This window comes from Glycine max, chromosome 4 (genome assembly GCF_000004515.6).
Source record: "Glycine max cultivar Williams 82 chromosome 4, Glycine_max_v4.0, whole genome shotgun sequence".
Classification (NCBI taxonomy): Eukaryota; Viridiplantae; Streptophyta; class Magnoliopsida; order Fabales; family Fabaceae; genus Glycine; species Glycine max.
In genome coordinates, this window is record NC_016091.4 from 45,102,894 (window position 1) to 45,117,684 (window position 14,791).

Below are 14,791 nucleotides of genomic sequence, written 5' to 3' on the forward strand. Positions count from 1 at the left end.
GCACTCGTTTGTGACTTTTATTGTTTATTTATTATTTAAATAAGGAAATTTGAAATATTAGAGAAACAAATTGGAAAAAGGAAAACAAAGATTGGGAGAAAACGTTCGTGTTCTTTCTCTCCAATTCCTTTTTATTTTTCAGTTTTAATTACTTTTCAAAAAAAATATTTATATAAAATTTTACAGAATTGTATAAACAATTAAGAAAATTATCATGAATATATATTTTATTTAATTAAATCGATAAATCTTATATGAATTTTTATTTTATATAATGCCTTAATTAATTTATTAGTTTTTCTAGAATAATTTTTATAATTTCAATAATTAATTATCATGTGATCAAAATAATAAATAAAATATTTTATTTAAGTAATTGTGATATTTTTAAAACGTTAAAATTATGCAATTAGAGTTGCAAATCATAAGACACAAAATTATGTTGTATTTAAATAACTTCACTCAATTTTTGTTATCCCAAATCAAAGCAAACTTACAAAAAAAAAATGAACTAAATCAATTTTTTTAAAAGAATGCATGTAAGTAGGGGTGTTAAAAAATTCTAGTTATATAATACCAATCCATACCTGACTATATCCAAATCACTTTTAATCCATTTTAATGGATGGATTTTATATCCAAATTCAGTTTTTTGAATTTTAAATCCAATCCAATTATTTAGATATGGATTGGATACTTTATTAGATTTTTAGATTTTAAATCATTCCTCTGAAAACAATCTTGGTCGAGGTTGATCAAAAGAAAAATTTTAGCTGACATCAATTGAGGTTATTTTTTGCCGACATTGATCGATGTTTTCTTTCTGACAAATATCGATCAAAAAGTCGGTTGATGATGTTTCTCAGCCGACATCGGTTGAGGCTATTTTTTGGACTATGCTGGCTAGGGTTTTTTTCAGCCAACATTGGTTAAGGCTATTTTTTTGCTGATGTCATCCAAGGTTTTTTCGACCAACATTGATTGATGATGTTTTTGGTTGATGTTGTCCCAAGATTTTTCAATCGATGTCAGCTGATGATGTTTTTAGCCGACATTGGATGAACTTACTTTTTGATTAATGTCGACTAGAGATTTTTGTGGTTGATGTCGGTCGAGACTATTTTTCGACCAACATCATCTAAGGTTTGTTTCAGTCGACATCGCCCAAGGCTATTTTTTGGCCAAGGTTATTTTTTGGCCAATGCTATTTTGAAATTGATGTCGGCTAGGGTTTTTTGGTTGACATCGATCGATGTTCTTTTTTCACCGACATTGATTAGGGTTTTTGATCGATGTTGGCTATAAAATATAAGCATCCTACATTGGCTGAAAAAATCTTAGCCGACACCAATGGAAAATAGTCATGGCCGACATCAGCCGAAAAATATCTCCCACGTTAATAATACCCTAACTGATGTCAACCAAAAAAATAGTCTGGGCCGATGTTGGCCAAAAAACATCATCAGCAAACATTGACCAAAAACCCCTAAATGACATCGGCTGAAAAATATCCTCGACCGACGTCGATTGAAAAAATCCTAGCCAATATTGAGAAAAAAGTAATTGTCTTTTACTTATCTTGAAAAGAAAGACGAGCAAAGTCAACAAATCGCACCATCTCTGTAATAAGTGAATGCTTTTTTTTCTCCCGAAGTTGGAATTATTCATAATAAGATATTGTCAGATATCCTTAATCATTGTGTCTCTGACAAATGAAGTGAACTCTACATTGATTGTATCAACAATTCCATAAAAGAGGAAGCAGAACTTAGTAAGAAAAAGAGCTAGTAGAGGAGAAGATCCCAACAACGATAAATATCTTTGATTATATATTATAATATAATAAAGAAAATTATGGGCGATTGCACATAAGATTCGAGTTGCTTTTTGGATTTCCTTATTGATCAATGACAGCCTCGTTTGACGTTGACTGAAAAACCCTAGCATATGTCAGCAAAAAAATAGTCATGTCTAACGTCAATCGAAAGTAGCCCCAACCAATGTCATTCAAAAAATATCACTAATCAACTTTGACCGAAAATCCCTAATCGACCTCAACCAAAAATAGTTTCGACCTTGATCAAAACTATCCTCAATCGACATCGATAAAAAATAACCCTAGACGAAGTCGACCAAAAACAATTGTGATCAATGTTAGCTAAAAGTAGTCTTAGCCGAAGTAGGTCAAAAATTGATTTATGATTTAATAATAGATTTAAAACTAAAATGGTTTTGAACTATAAATCGATTTTAAAACCATTTTAAATCGGTTTCAAAAAAATCCAAACCACTTTTATCCAATTAAGTGGATATGGATCCTAAATCCAATCCCTTTGATTGGATTTGAGTTGGATTTTAAAAAATCAAATCCATGAACACTCCTACATATAAAACATCAATAAAGTAAAGGAGAAATCCTACAACACTTTTAATAATAACAATTGGTTGGAGCATGTCTCTATATAAAATATACTTAAATATTTATTGACATATCTACTAACATGCATTATTAAAATTTAAACTAAATAATTAATAATATATTAAAAAATCAAAACAATATAAAAAATGACTCCTATAAATTATAAAATATGAATTTAATATCTACAAGACAAAAACACTAATTTAGTAACTTTAAAAATCAAGTTTTCCACTTAAACGGTTCCTTTTCAATATGAAATTCTGCGCAGGGATACACATCTTAGTATGGTACCGAATTATCATTTTTTTTATGGATTTTTATAATTCTCACGATCTAAGATTTTAATTTTTATTATTATTTTTCTATATTGGATTATAATTATATTGTTTCCTTTATTTTTAAAAATGGTCATATTCTCATTTCCACATCGTATCAAATTTCCTGTTTTATCCGTGCTTCCTCCTAGCCTTACACAAGCCGAAGGATTTTGGGTCCATCTACTAACAATCATATATGAGCATGCATAATTCAAACTATATTTTTTTTTTCTTTCTTGAGAATAACTAAGCTATTTGCATGCCCTCAAAATTCAAAGAACACCCCTTATAGTATATGACTATGATTTCCTTTTATCCCTTTTTCTCTATTCTCATTCCCTTATATTTTTTTTATCAACAAGTAGTCTTTACTCTTGAGTCCGATGGAACCACCATAGATCACAAAATTTCTCCTCTCTTTTTCCCTTATATTCTTTACTATAGGCTTCCTCTTGGGGTAAAAAAATCATTATTAAATAGTGTTTGTTTTTGCAGTGCCAAACTTGTAAACAAGAAGATTAAGATTCATTACAAAAGTTCATTAACGACAAAATAATTCAAACCACTTTCAAATTGAAATCTCATAAATTTAACAAACAAGTTTTTTGGAAAGTCTACCAATCATCATCCATCCAATGTTTTGTTTTAAAAAATGCTTTCGAAAATTGTATTAGAAAATAGAGAAAACTAAAAGGATTCAAACTCGTCCTTGTTCTCTTAAATTTGATGATTTCACAACAATGTGAATATTGATGCCAACATTTAAAATAAAGTTTACATCTATGAAAATTGAAAACCCAAACTCAACAGGTTGATGATGGTAAGATGGAATAATATGACGTTAGTTGCAAGTAGGATACAAGAGCTACCTCCTGCAACTAGCCTTACAATACCTTATTTTACCAACCTCCTTGAAGCATGTTTATTTCTTAGTGCATGACTTCTGTACAAATTATCAAGCAATTGAGTTTAGGTGGGGATTAGGGAAATTGCATTGCAATAAAATAATCACGATTCAAGAGACATAAAGGTTGGAACAACAATTGCAAGCGATATGAACTCGATGAGAATCATGTTTCTGGATCCAAGCAATTGCTTTAATTGTAATAAACAAATGGGTTGAAGACCCGAAAGGCAAACAGAATTAACAGATAACTACAAATGGCAATTGCAGGGACATCCTAAACTGTTACGAAATCCTAGCGCCTAGTCCTAGCCGGGTCAATTGAGCAATGGATTCAAAAATTCATAAAATGTCATGCTAAATAACAATTAAACATCTATTCCACTTGCTATTGACAATTCTTCTTTGCTGAATGACCAGTCTTTCGCTTATGACGACTGAAATCAGAAACAAATCTGAATGTTTGTCCACAATCTGGCTCAGCACATACATAAGGTCGTGCACCAGTGTGGACTCGAATGTGCTCTGTACGAGCCCATGCCCACTTGAAAGTCATCTTGCATCCCTTCCAAGGGCACTTCAAGGGGCGCTCATCCTCATGAACTCGACGATGCTGCACCAGATACTTGTGTGAAAAAAACTTCTTCCCACACCCTTTTACAGGGCAGATGTTTCTCTTATGATGCATCAGCTCCTGTTTTGACCCAAAACTCATAGTGCACCCATCAATATCACACTGATATTCGGCTTCCCCATCCTTCATTTTGGCATGGCCAACTGAAACCTTTGCAGCTGCAGCATTCTTCACCTTCTTCCTTTTTGTTTGCTTGTCTTTCAATTTTCTTTCAGATTCCTGAGCTTTTGTGGCTCTCTTCCTAAGGCGTGTGCTAGGTCCACCTTCTTCCTCCTCTTCCATATCTAAACTAAATTCCTGGGTGTTATTAGATTGCTTATTCGGCAAATGAGAAGGCTGTTTAATTTGCTGAGGAGCCTTTGATTTCACAAGCATCCGAGAGCACTGTTTTATGGGCCGAGATGCCTGCTTTTTCGCTTGGAGGGAATTAGCTTGTTTCATCTGTTGAAGTGTCTTTGGTTTAGCTTGTTTACTTCGGAGAGTCCTCCTCAGCTGCTGATCATCTTCCATTTCATCATCTGAATTCATATCATCGTCTTCCATGCATTTAGCTTGCTTCCTTTTAGGAGTTCTACGCAGCAGATGAGAATTATTCTCAGCTAAGTCATCCGTGTCTTCTTTATCAGTGTGTTTGTTTCGCCTGCTCTTAGGAAATCTTTGCTGCTGCTTCAGAAAATGGTCCTCCAAGTGGTCATCAGACATTTCATTTTTAACCTCTCTTTCAATGCCTTTGTTTTGCCTTTTCCTATAGAAACTTGTTTGCTGCTTCTGACAATGATTCTCCAATTGGTCATCAGACATTTGATCTTCCCCTGCTACACATGTGGCCTGTCTGCCTTTAGGATTCTTTCTTTGATATCTACGATAATGGCCCTCCAATTGGTCATCTGATGCAATATCCTCTTCATTGAGGTATTTGGCTTGCCTGCTTTTAGGATTCCTCCGTTGCTGCTTCTTCATTTTCAGCTCTAGTTGGTCATCAGATATTATATCTTTTCCAGTAAGGTATTTGCCCTGCCTGCTTTCAGGAATTCTCTTTTGCCTCTTTTGAAAATGACTCTCCATTTGGTCATCAGAAATTATATCTTCTTCACCAATGTATTTTGGATGCTTGCCTTTGGAAGTCTTCCTTTGCAGCTGAAGAGAACCAACATCCAAAGAATCCTCTGAAATTGCATCTCCCTCCGTATCTTCAACTTGCTTGCTGCTAACGTCTTCCCTCTGCTGCCAATCAGAATCATTGTCCATCGTATCATTTGAAACCACATCATTGTCCATAAATTTAGCCTTTTCAATTTTAACATTCCTCCTTTGCTGCATGTGATCATCATCATCAAGCGAATCATCAGAAACTGCATAACTTTCAGTGAAGTTTGTTTGGTTGTTTGAAGGTTTTCTATGATGATATGGAGGAGAATAACCCCCTTTCAAAGCAGCACAGTCTCTCTCAACATGCCTGACTTTCTTACTTCGAAGAATGCTCCTTGGAAGCAAGTTGGGTTTATCTTCAGTGGAATTATCTGAAAGTAGATTTTTGTTAGCATAACTTCCTTTCCTGAACCGTCCATTCTCTGCTGTCTTTTTCCTTTTCTTACCTGATTTTCTGCTAGTAGCTTCGCTTTTGGGTGTACTTTCTGATCTTTCAATTTTATCATCAGGTAATATCAACCCTATTAAGAGTTTCTCATCCTCAATATCTTCAAAATCTCTTTTCGCTAAAAGGGGATGGACCTGATTGGACATCCAAACTTTACCACACCATTTCCCAGCAACAATCTTTTTCTGCCTGTTGACCCTTCTTTGGTAGACCTTTGGCTCTACAGGTGAGCTTGCTGGAGAGCTACAACCAAATGCAGAGTATATAACAGAATTGTAAGGCATCTGCTTACTATAAAGAGGAGAACGGCTAAGATTTGCGCTATAAAAGAGATTGATTCCTAGCTTTACAGCCCAGTCACCATTCCCAGGAATAGCTTCCTCACTATCCAGAGCTGACTGGATCTTCTCCTCATCCTCCTTGGAAGCATGACTGTATTCAATATTCTTCCACATGTAATCAATACCCAAATCTTCTGCCACCATTTTTGCCTCAGCCTCTATCTTGGGATAGTCTATAGAAATATGTAAAATAAAATAAATGATTTGCAAAGAGGAAAATTAGTAACAGTAACTATACAATATTTTTCAATCAGTAATCATAATCCCATGCAAGATGCAGAAAATGAAGATAAACATTAGAAATCAAAATCATATACAAGATTCAGAAAATGAAGTTAAAGTTAATTAGTAAAAACAAGGTAATGTGCACCAACTATTATCGATCCATGACAACTTTATGAAAAATACTTCTTCAAATCAGATATAAACATCTTTTTAGATATCCTGGCTCATGAATGAATTTTGTTATAACTCATCATAGATGGACAAACATAACCCATCTATGACAAACACATAGCTCATCTATGACTTTGAGAAATAAGAAAACAGTAAAACAAAACAAAGGTCAGATTCATGTTTTTTTGTAGAGTAATTTACATTGACACCCCCTAAAGAATGTGTATAACCTTTCCATTATGGAGGGAAAAAAAGAATTTTCTTCGCAACATAAACTGAAATAACTTCCATCACAAGAAATTATATATACTCAATCAGCTCACAAACCTGGATGACATAGGAGCAATAGGTTGGCTCCACCAATTGGGCGAAGTTGCTGCTCTGCTTCTGCAGCATGCTCAAGACAAAAAACATGCATTCTGGATGAGTCTTCATCAGATTGTAGCACCATCGAAGCTTTTTTATTATCAAAGGGAACCATCATAGCATTGTTAGACAATGACCTTTCAGCATTATGAGCATCTTGGGAACAATTAGAGGTGGAATTAGCCACCGTCCTTGTGTTTTCAAAACACTCTAATCTACGATGTATAAAATCCTCATAGCTGGAACTCTTTGAAGGAATATAATCTCCCCTATCAAGTGCAGTCATGGGACTAGCATGGGAATCTCGAGTGTAAGAAAGTAAACTTTCTGAAGCAGAGTTTATCACATTTGATTCATGACTGTCAACCGCAATCTGATCTTCCTCAGAGTCAGAAGAATTTCCATATGCTGAAGCCAATAATGCAAGAGCTGTATTGCCATTTTCACTTACCATATTTAAAGCAACCTGAGAAGATTGAAAAGGAACATCATGTATACCATCTTGGACATTCTTTTTCATCCATCCTGCATGAAGGAACAAAAAGGATCAGTGCTTTTAAGTTTTACCTAAATCCTAGCCAAGAAGACTGAAACAATGAAATTAGATATTATATTATATAGGGAAAACATTTGAGAGATAAAGCACAGATATCAAAGGATTTAGCTGCTTAGTTACCAAAGTTATGATTTCAGCTTTCATATGCACATCATAAAAGCTTTGTATACTAGTGCATGTTCCTGTTCTCTTATCCCCCAACAGTTCAATAAGAAAATTGGAACAGAATATAAATAAATATGCTAAAGCTCAGAATGCCATTAGCTAATGTATATAACACCAATATTTCACAAAAGAAAAAAAAAGATGGCCCTAGTACATGCCAAAGCAGAGGCAGGACATAACCTACAGGCACAACATTTGTGGTTCAGCTCTACTGTAAGAAATTGTCACGATTCCGTCCATGCAGCTCAGCTCATACATACAGAAAGACACTGACCAAATAAATAGACATGTTTCCTAATGAGCATAAGACATAGGCATGGAAGATACCTAGGATGCGGACTCATTATTGATAAGATCTGCCTCTTCAAAAAAGTTATTGATATCTTTCTAAAGAAACACTTAACAGAAACTATTTTTGATACAATATGAAACAAAGTATGAAACACTAGAAATAGAACTTATAATAAAACCTGCCTGTATAAATATTTGGCTCAGGAATAATTGCTTCTTCACGGGCAATAGTAAATTTATTTTTAGATATTCCAGAACCAACAACCGAATCATTAAAGAAACTGCAATCAGCTGACACAAGATATCTAGCTGCTGGTTCTCTAGGCTGTACAATAGCAACACAGGAAAAGCTTAATATTCCACATGTGACACATGAAAACAGTCTCTGATCTGACAACCCATCTCCTTGACAAGTTTCTCTTTCAGTGTCTCTTTGAAGTGGATTAGAACTTGAAATGCTTATGTTATCATTTACATCAAAAGAGGAAATCCTGTCCCTTTCACACAACGTACTAAACTTGTCTTTCACAGAATAGAAACTTTTTCCTTGCTTGATTCCATGACTCCTGTTGAATGCCAGATCATCAGAAACAAAACCTTTTGAAGAATGCATTCCCTCAGAATTGCTTACATTAATAGATTGCTGGGATCCAACACGTAATTTTGAGCAAACAGAAATGTCAACAGAGCTACGAGGAAGAAGTACTACAGCTGATCCTTGCCCAAGAAAATGAAGCAGATCATTGTTCTGTAGGACATCCTGGACAAATAGTTCTTTAATTACAGTTTCTCCTTCACCCTTCTTCTTATCTTTAAGACGAGAACTACGAGGTTCAGCACTGATGCCCGCAGGAATTCTGTATGGAGAAAACAAAGGATATTTACAGGCAGTATATTTTAAGAACAGATCATATGGTCATCAGAATCATCGTCTTGGTGCCATGATCAAATTGTATTACATGAAATTCTGAATAAGGAAAACCTAAAAAACAAACATTTATATCTAAAACCAGAATGATTCATCCACAGTTTCTAAAATTGGAGAATACAATTGAATCTTGAAACTCCCTTAAGTCAATAAGGTAGCATTAATAATCACATCAACCTACTAACAAAAAGAAAACAAAAGATAAATCCAGAAAGATACCAGCAACACACTCTTATAGCCAATTATAAGAAACTAAAATAGAAAAGACAAACCTAGAACACAAAGCTAAGGCAAGGTCATAAAGTAACTGGAAATGTGAAACCATGGGAGGATAATTTAGTGAAGCCCTCCGAATAGCAGCATCTTTAGCAAACCTCAGCCACTCAGGTGTTGCAATGTTCGCAGCCTCTCCGCAATTAAAACCTACACAGCGAACATTCAAAAGCATTAGAAATATTCAACTATTGGCTGAAACAATAGCAAGTATCACCACCACCACCCCACCCCACCCCCACCCCAAGAAAAAAAGAAAAGAAAAGAAAAAGGGAATCCTTGAGCCTATGAGTAACATTCTTAGACTTTTAGGTGTCTTACCATGACTAAACCCTGTGTGATAGGCTCTTGGAAATGTCACAACAAATTCCCCGGCATTTTGTACTAACCTGATTCCAAGAAATTAAAAGTTAAAGTTCAAGAAGCACATAAACCACCATACAGGGTCGCTGAAAAAGAAAATTACACATTTGAGATAAAGGAAGGTAACAGCAACTAGGGATAGGATATGATATTCTTTTAAGTAGAAAAAGAAATTAAAAAAATATACAAAAAAAAACACAAAAACCGAGGGAACCATTGGAGCAATTGTGTCTCTGCCTATCAGAAATGGGTACTCCCCTGAAACAACCATAGCAGAGCACCGGAGAGAAGGGCAAGAAAACAATCCTATACCAATCAAATATGACAAAAAAGAAAAGCCCTTAAAGATGAGCGCATTTCACTCCAACCATATTTTTAGACTGAGTGAGAGAAAACGAGAGAGAAAATTTAGAGAGAGAGAACTGATATTATTCAATCTGAAAATCAGTTACAGAGTTAGTTATAAAGGAGTATTTATAGGCCTCTGATCCTTCGAACTAAGTACAAAACAGAATTAACAAAAAGGAGGGAAATTCTGTTAATAGACTAACAGCCTAATACTAGTGAGGTGCTGTTAGCAAAAGCTAACAGCCCTTGCATACTGTTTTCACAGTTTTTTCTTTTTTTTTTTTTTGCTCAGCAAAAATAGATAATTATATTATATGCAGAGTACCAGGGGTACTGAAAATACATATGTTGAAGGTATACACAGCTGGACTCTAATACTTTCCTAAGGTTCATATTAAGGACCAGCTAAGCCCAAACCTAGGATTTCACAGTTATTCTTACATATATTCTAATACCTATACACCACACTACTAAATAAACTAAATACTGCCACACCATTGAGGTTTCCTTGTTTCTACCAAAACCTTCAAAACTAACCATCAATAACTGCTTCCAAGCTCCAAGTGAAAGAGCACTCAATATTCGTTTAGTACAGAAATGATTTCAAAAAGAAATAGACACACAACAGTGGAAAAATAAAAACAAATTATTCCAAATGGATATGGATGCTGCAATGACAAATTCCAATTAATAACAGTACAAAAAAAAAGTGTTTTGACTAGGGATACATTTCCAGCAAGATTATATTTGAGATTTCAACTGAACTTCAACAGCTTTAAAGTGCAAATTGTTTTGGGTGTGTAGGACAAAATAAAGCAGTAATTCAAAGTAAATAGCAGTATAGCATCTCCTACAGGCCACAGCAAAACTGGTAGTGTAAGTAATTAACATTTAAGATTAAACCGAGGATATACCAAATAAGAACATCACAAAAATATAGTATGATGTTCATAAATATTAGTACCTGCAGCATGGAACGCCTGCACTAATAAATACTTCAGGCGACATCACTGTGGTTTTCTCACCTAGAATAGCAAAAGTAACTGTTGAAAGGAAACAAGACCCATGTAAGTTTGTAACATGTGGATCCATACATAAACACTAAAATCAAGTATCATCCTCTTAACATATGTAAATCACTGTTATTTCCCAGTTGTCCCAGATGGGACCAACCAATATCTATCATTCCTCATTAATTGAAAAATAAAACATGATATAGCAAAGGTGAAAGAAATAGAGAAGATAAAATAATAAACAACGTACATTCCCTACACAAAACAAGAAATCTAGAAAGATGAAGGCTATGTCAAGGAGATGTGTTGACAGACTGTAAGTGAAAGAAAGAGACAGCTGTGCCTACTCAAATTGGGGTAGATTTTTAAATTCCAAATGGGAACATTGCGTTAAAATGTTGTTCAATCATTAGACGCATTCATTTCCCTCTAAAGCAATGAGTTGGCATCCTAAAATCAACTATGTAATGTCATCTGTCACTGTTACAATCAGAACTTCACCCGCTTTTAACTGGCTGAGATTAAAACAGAGGACTAGAACTTAAATAATAAACTCCTAGGGTTTCATTAGTGAATCTTGTTTTCAACAATCATGCCTTGATCTGAAAGTCATGATTGTGAGAGCAGGACACAATACAAGCACACATTCTTCAATTTATGGGTAAAAATGCACATCATACAGAAAATGAACAAAACAAACTATATGGCCCATTTACTAGTAAAAGAGTGAGAGATTACGTGAACATATGGTAACAGTTCCCATGATCATGGATATATTATATCTCTCCATCTTGCTGGCAACATCACGAAGCAGGACATTCTATACCAGAGCCAGGACTAAATGATTTTCCAAACAAATTTTTCCCTCAAGAATGGATTCCAAACAACACTTTGAGGTGTGTTTATTTTATGATGAAAACTGAAACAAACTTCCCAGTGCATGCTTTGGCCATTGTTCCCTTTTGACCAAACTGCATTTGTCCATTGTTTTGGCCAATAACACAATTTTACAAGTTTAGGCCCGTTTGGATAAACTTCACAATAAACAATTATAGGAGAAGAAAATAAGAAGGTAAAATGAATTAAGCTCTTCCTATATATGCACAAGTTAATTTATAGAAGCGCTCTCATTTGACTTCTCCAAAAGCTAATTTTAAATTGGAAAAAGTTTCATTCATTTTACCTTCTTACTCATTTCTCCTACAAGTGCCTATCCAGAAGTGCATCCAAACAGAGGTCAAAAACCACACAAGATACAATGCTATACAAATTTGCTCTGTAATCCTCTGTAATGCCAACAGCAGTTCATATCAATCACCAAATAAACTAACAGAACCTAACCTCAGAAAATTCACATAGGAGAAGCAGCAAAGAACTTAAACGCACAACACAACAGGACAACATCATCACTAGCAGTCAACTAAACCTTCCAATCCCAAAGTCAACATGTCGGAAACACAAAGCAAATGCATGCCAAGGCAGAACTCAACAGCAAGTTCAACAATGCAGGGGAAAAAAAGAGGCAAACACAGAGGAACACAACAAGCACGCTATCTCACCGAGCGGGTTGATCTCTCCGCCGTAGCCGTGAACCCTAACGACTTCCTCGAAAGCGACGGCGGCGTCGCGGGGGATGCCGTACCAGGTCTTGCCGGCGCCCATGTGGAGGTAATTCAAGCTGTGCAAGTCATGGTCCTCGACGTGCCACGCGAACCAGCTGAAGAGCATGGCAACATAGACCATAGGGGAAGTAACGCCCGGAATCTCCTCTTTCATGAACTGTAAGAGCGAACCTTTGGCCCTTGAAACCGCTCTCATGTTCCACGGAGTGTCCGCCAGTGAGCTGGGATCCCCTGTGCGCCGGCATTTCGGAGAAAACGCCGAGCCAGGCATGTCATTAGCGTATTCCACGGAGAAGGGTTTGTCCAGCGTGGCTTTCCAGAACAGTGTTTCCGTCTCCAACGGGCCCAGGCCCGAGCCGGAGCCCGAGCCCTTCTTGGAGTGGCGTTTGAGGTATGTCTTCTCGAAGGACTTGGCCTTGGACTCGAACTCGCTGAAGGTGTAGCGATCGCCGCTCTGCCAGACGGGACGCTGGACTGGCCTGGGCCTGCGGGGGCAGAACCCGATCTGCTGTTGGCGCGTGGTGAATGTGGAGCCGGCTTCCGCGAGTGAGCGGTTGAGGTTGGCGATTGCGGTTTTCCTGGAAGAAGGTGGGAAGGGAGGGATGATTTTGCAGATTCCGTACTTTGAAGCTTCCTTCTCGATCTTGAATATGTACCCGATTGGATCCTGGAACTCGGCCGCGCTCGGCCTGTACTCCGGCGCCACCGGCATCGATTTCAGCCATGCCAAAACCTCGCCGTTTCCCTCACAAACTCCCACCATTACTCTTTATTTTCTCTGCCTCTCATTGAACACGCTTCACCGAGTTGTTTTTATTATTCAGATTCTGCCTACCACCTTCTTCCCCTGTTTTTTCGAGAGGAAGGAGAAACAATGAGTGAATATTAAAAAATTGGGGGCAGAGTAATGAAGTAGCACTAGGGGCAGAGTAGTAAGTACTGTAGCAGGGAGAAACATCAAGCATGCGAGTAGTGATGTGTGTTTGGGGGGATTTTATTGTGTGGCTTGGTTTAATGGAAATGCCATTGGTTTTTGGTATTATTTACTTAACCTACCATTTTCTCTTTCTTCCTCTTACAAGTGCTAGCACTAGCAGCGTTTGTAATAATTAATCCAGTTTTGACGTTTTTCTGTTTTTGGATAAATAAATTTATAAAAATAATAAATCGGTGGCTACTTTTGCAGATGTGCCCTTTTCTGCCGCTCGCTGTTTGAGCAATGCTAAATCCTCCGATCTTCTAAAAGGTCGACATCTGTCAAATATTGAGTTCTTTCCAAATTTACCCTTGTGGTTGTACCAGGCGACTCCGTCTACGATCCCTAACTCACCGCTATAGTTTCCATCCGCTGACGATGCTGTTGAAAACGAGGCCAAGGAGGTTTCAAAGTGTGGAGGAAAAGTCGTCGTCGGAGATGACTCAGTTGACGCTGACGACGACGCTCTCAACCTTGGACGCCATAGGGCTTTGACAACGATTACCGTCTTGTCACATCATTAAATTAGATTTCATAGTTTGAATCACAAAATCATGGAGCTTACTAGCATCAATATTCAATAGCCTGTGTTATGTGAAGGTGACTTCTCCTTGATTTTTCTTTTAGTCATCAGAAATAGGGATTGGGCATTTCTAATTTTGGTGATGAGTGATGATCTTTGAGATGGAGAACAAGGGTTTGTTGTTCCTGGGTTCGGTTTATGACGTCATTAATGGTGACGTGGCCACAACAACAAGGTCTCTCGCGGGTCTAGGGTAGTCAAAGACGACCCCACCGACTCATGACACATCTGATTAAAGTGGGACACGTGTCTTAATGTGATTGGTGTTTGTGTTACTATTGTTGCGGGACCTGCTTGTCTGAGATAACTGAATTCTGAATTTGATGTTTGATGAAAAAATCATGGGAATTAGCCTCATCATCGATGTATATATAATTACACCAAAGCATACACTATTGATTGTGCATAATATAGTTATAGAGCTGTATTGATTTGATTGCTAGACTCAATTAATCATGTTCCTTTCTCGTAAAAATCAAAGGCAAAAAACTTTGGTCTAATTCATGATAACAACGTTCTAGCTAGCTACATTACAAGTTAAACATTTTAAGTACTTTTCATTTTTAATTTGCACGCACAAGCACTTTGTTTTTTTTATGGTCAGGGGACATGCGACATGGAAAATGAGTTCAATTCAGCTACTTCCTGTCTTATTTTTTCATAAGAAATAACTAACTAATTACAATGAAAATTGTAATT

At 36.5% G+C, this 14,791-nt stretch overlaps 1 protein-coding gene across 1 annotated transcript; it reads right to left on the reverse strand.

Moving 5' to 3' along the window:
* Positions 1 to 3,767: 3,767 nt before the first annotated feature.
* LOC100775813 (lysine-specific demethylase JMJ705) lies at positions 3,768 to 14,522 on the reverse strand. Its single transcript, XM_006578617.4, has 7 exons — positions 12,471 to 14,522; positions 10,863 to 10,941; positions 9,509 to 9,576; positions 9,187 to 9,337; positions 8,170 to 8,843; positions 6,936 to 7,499; positions 3,768 to 6,385 (listed from the first exon to the last, which is right to left on the reverse strand). The coding sequence occupies exons 1-7, from the start codon at positions 13,294 to 13,296 to the stop codon at positions 4,029 to 4,031; spliced, it is 4,719 nt and encodes a 1,572-aa protein (XP_006578680.1). The 5' UTR covers positions 13,297 to 14,522; the 3' UTR covers positions 3,768 to 4,028.
* Positions 14,523 to 14,791: the final 269 nt, after the last annotated feature.

Excerpts from the sequence above, each read along its gene's own strand:
- LOC100775813 (XM_006578617.4), bottom strand. The coding sequence starts at position 13,296 with ATGGTGGGAGTTTGTGAGGGAAACGGCGAGGTTTTGGCATGGCTGAAA. Across the intron at positions 8,844-9,186 it reads GCCTTAGCTTTGTGTTCTAG|AATTCCTGCGGGCATCAGTG; the intron begins GTTTGTCTTTTC and ends TTCTCCATACAG. Across the intron at positions 7,500-8,169 it reads TGAGCCAAATATTTATACAG|GATGGATGAAAAAGAATGTC; the intron begins GCAGGTTTTATT and ends TCCTTCATGCAG.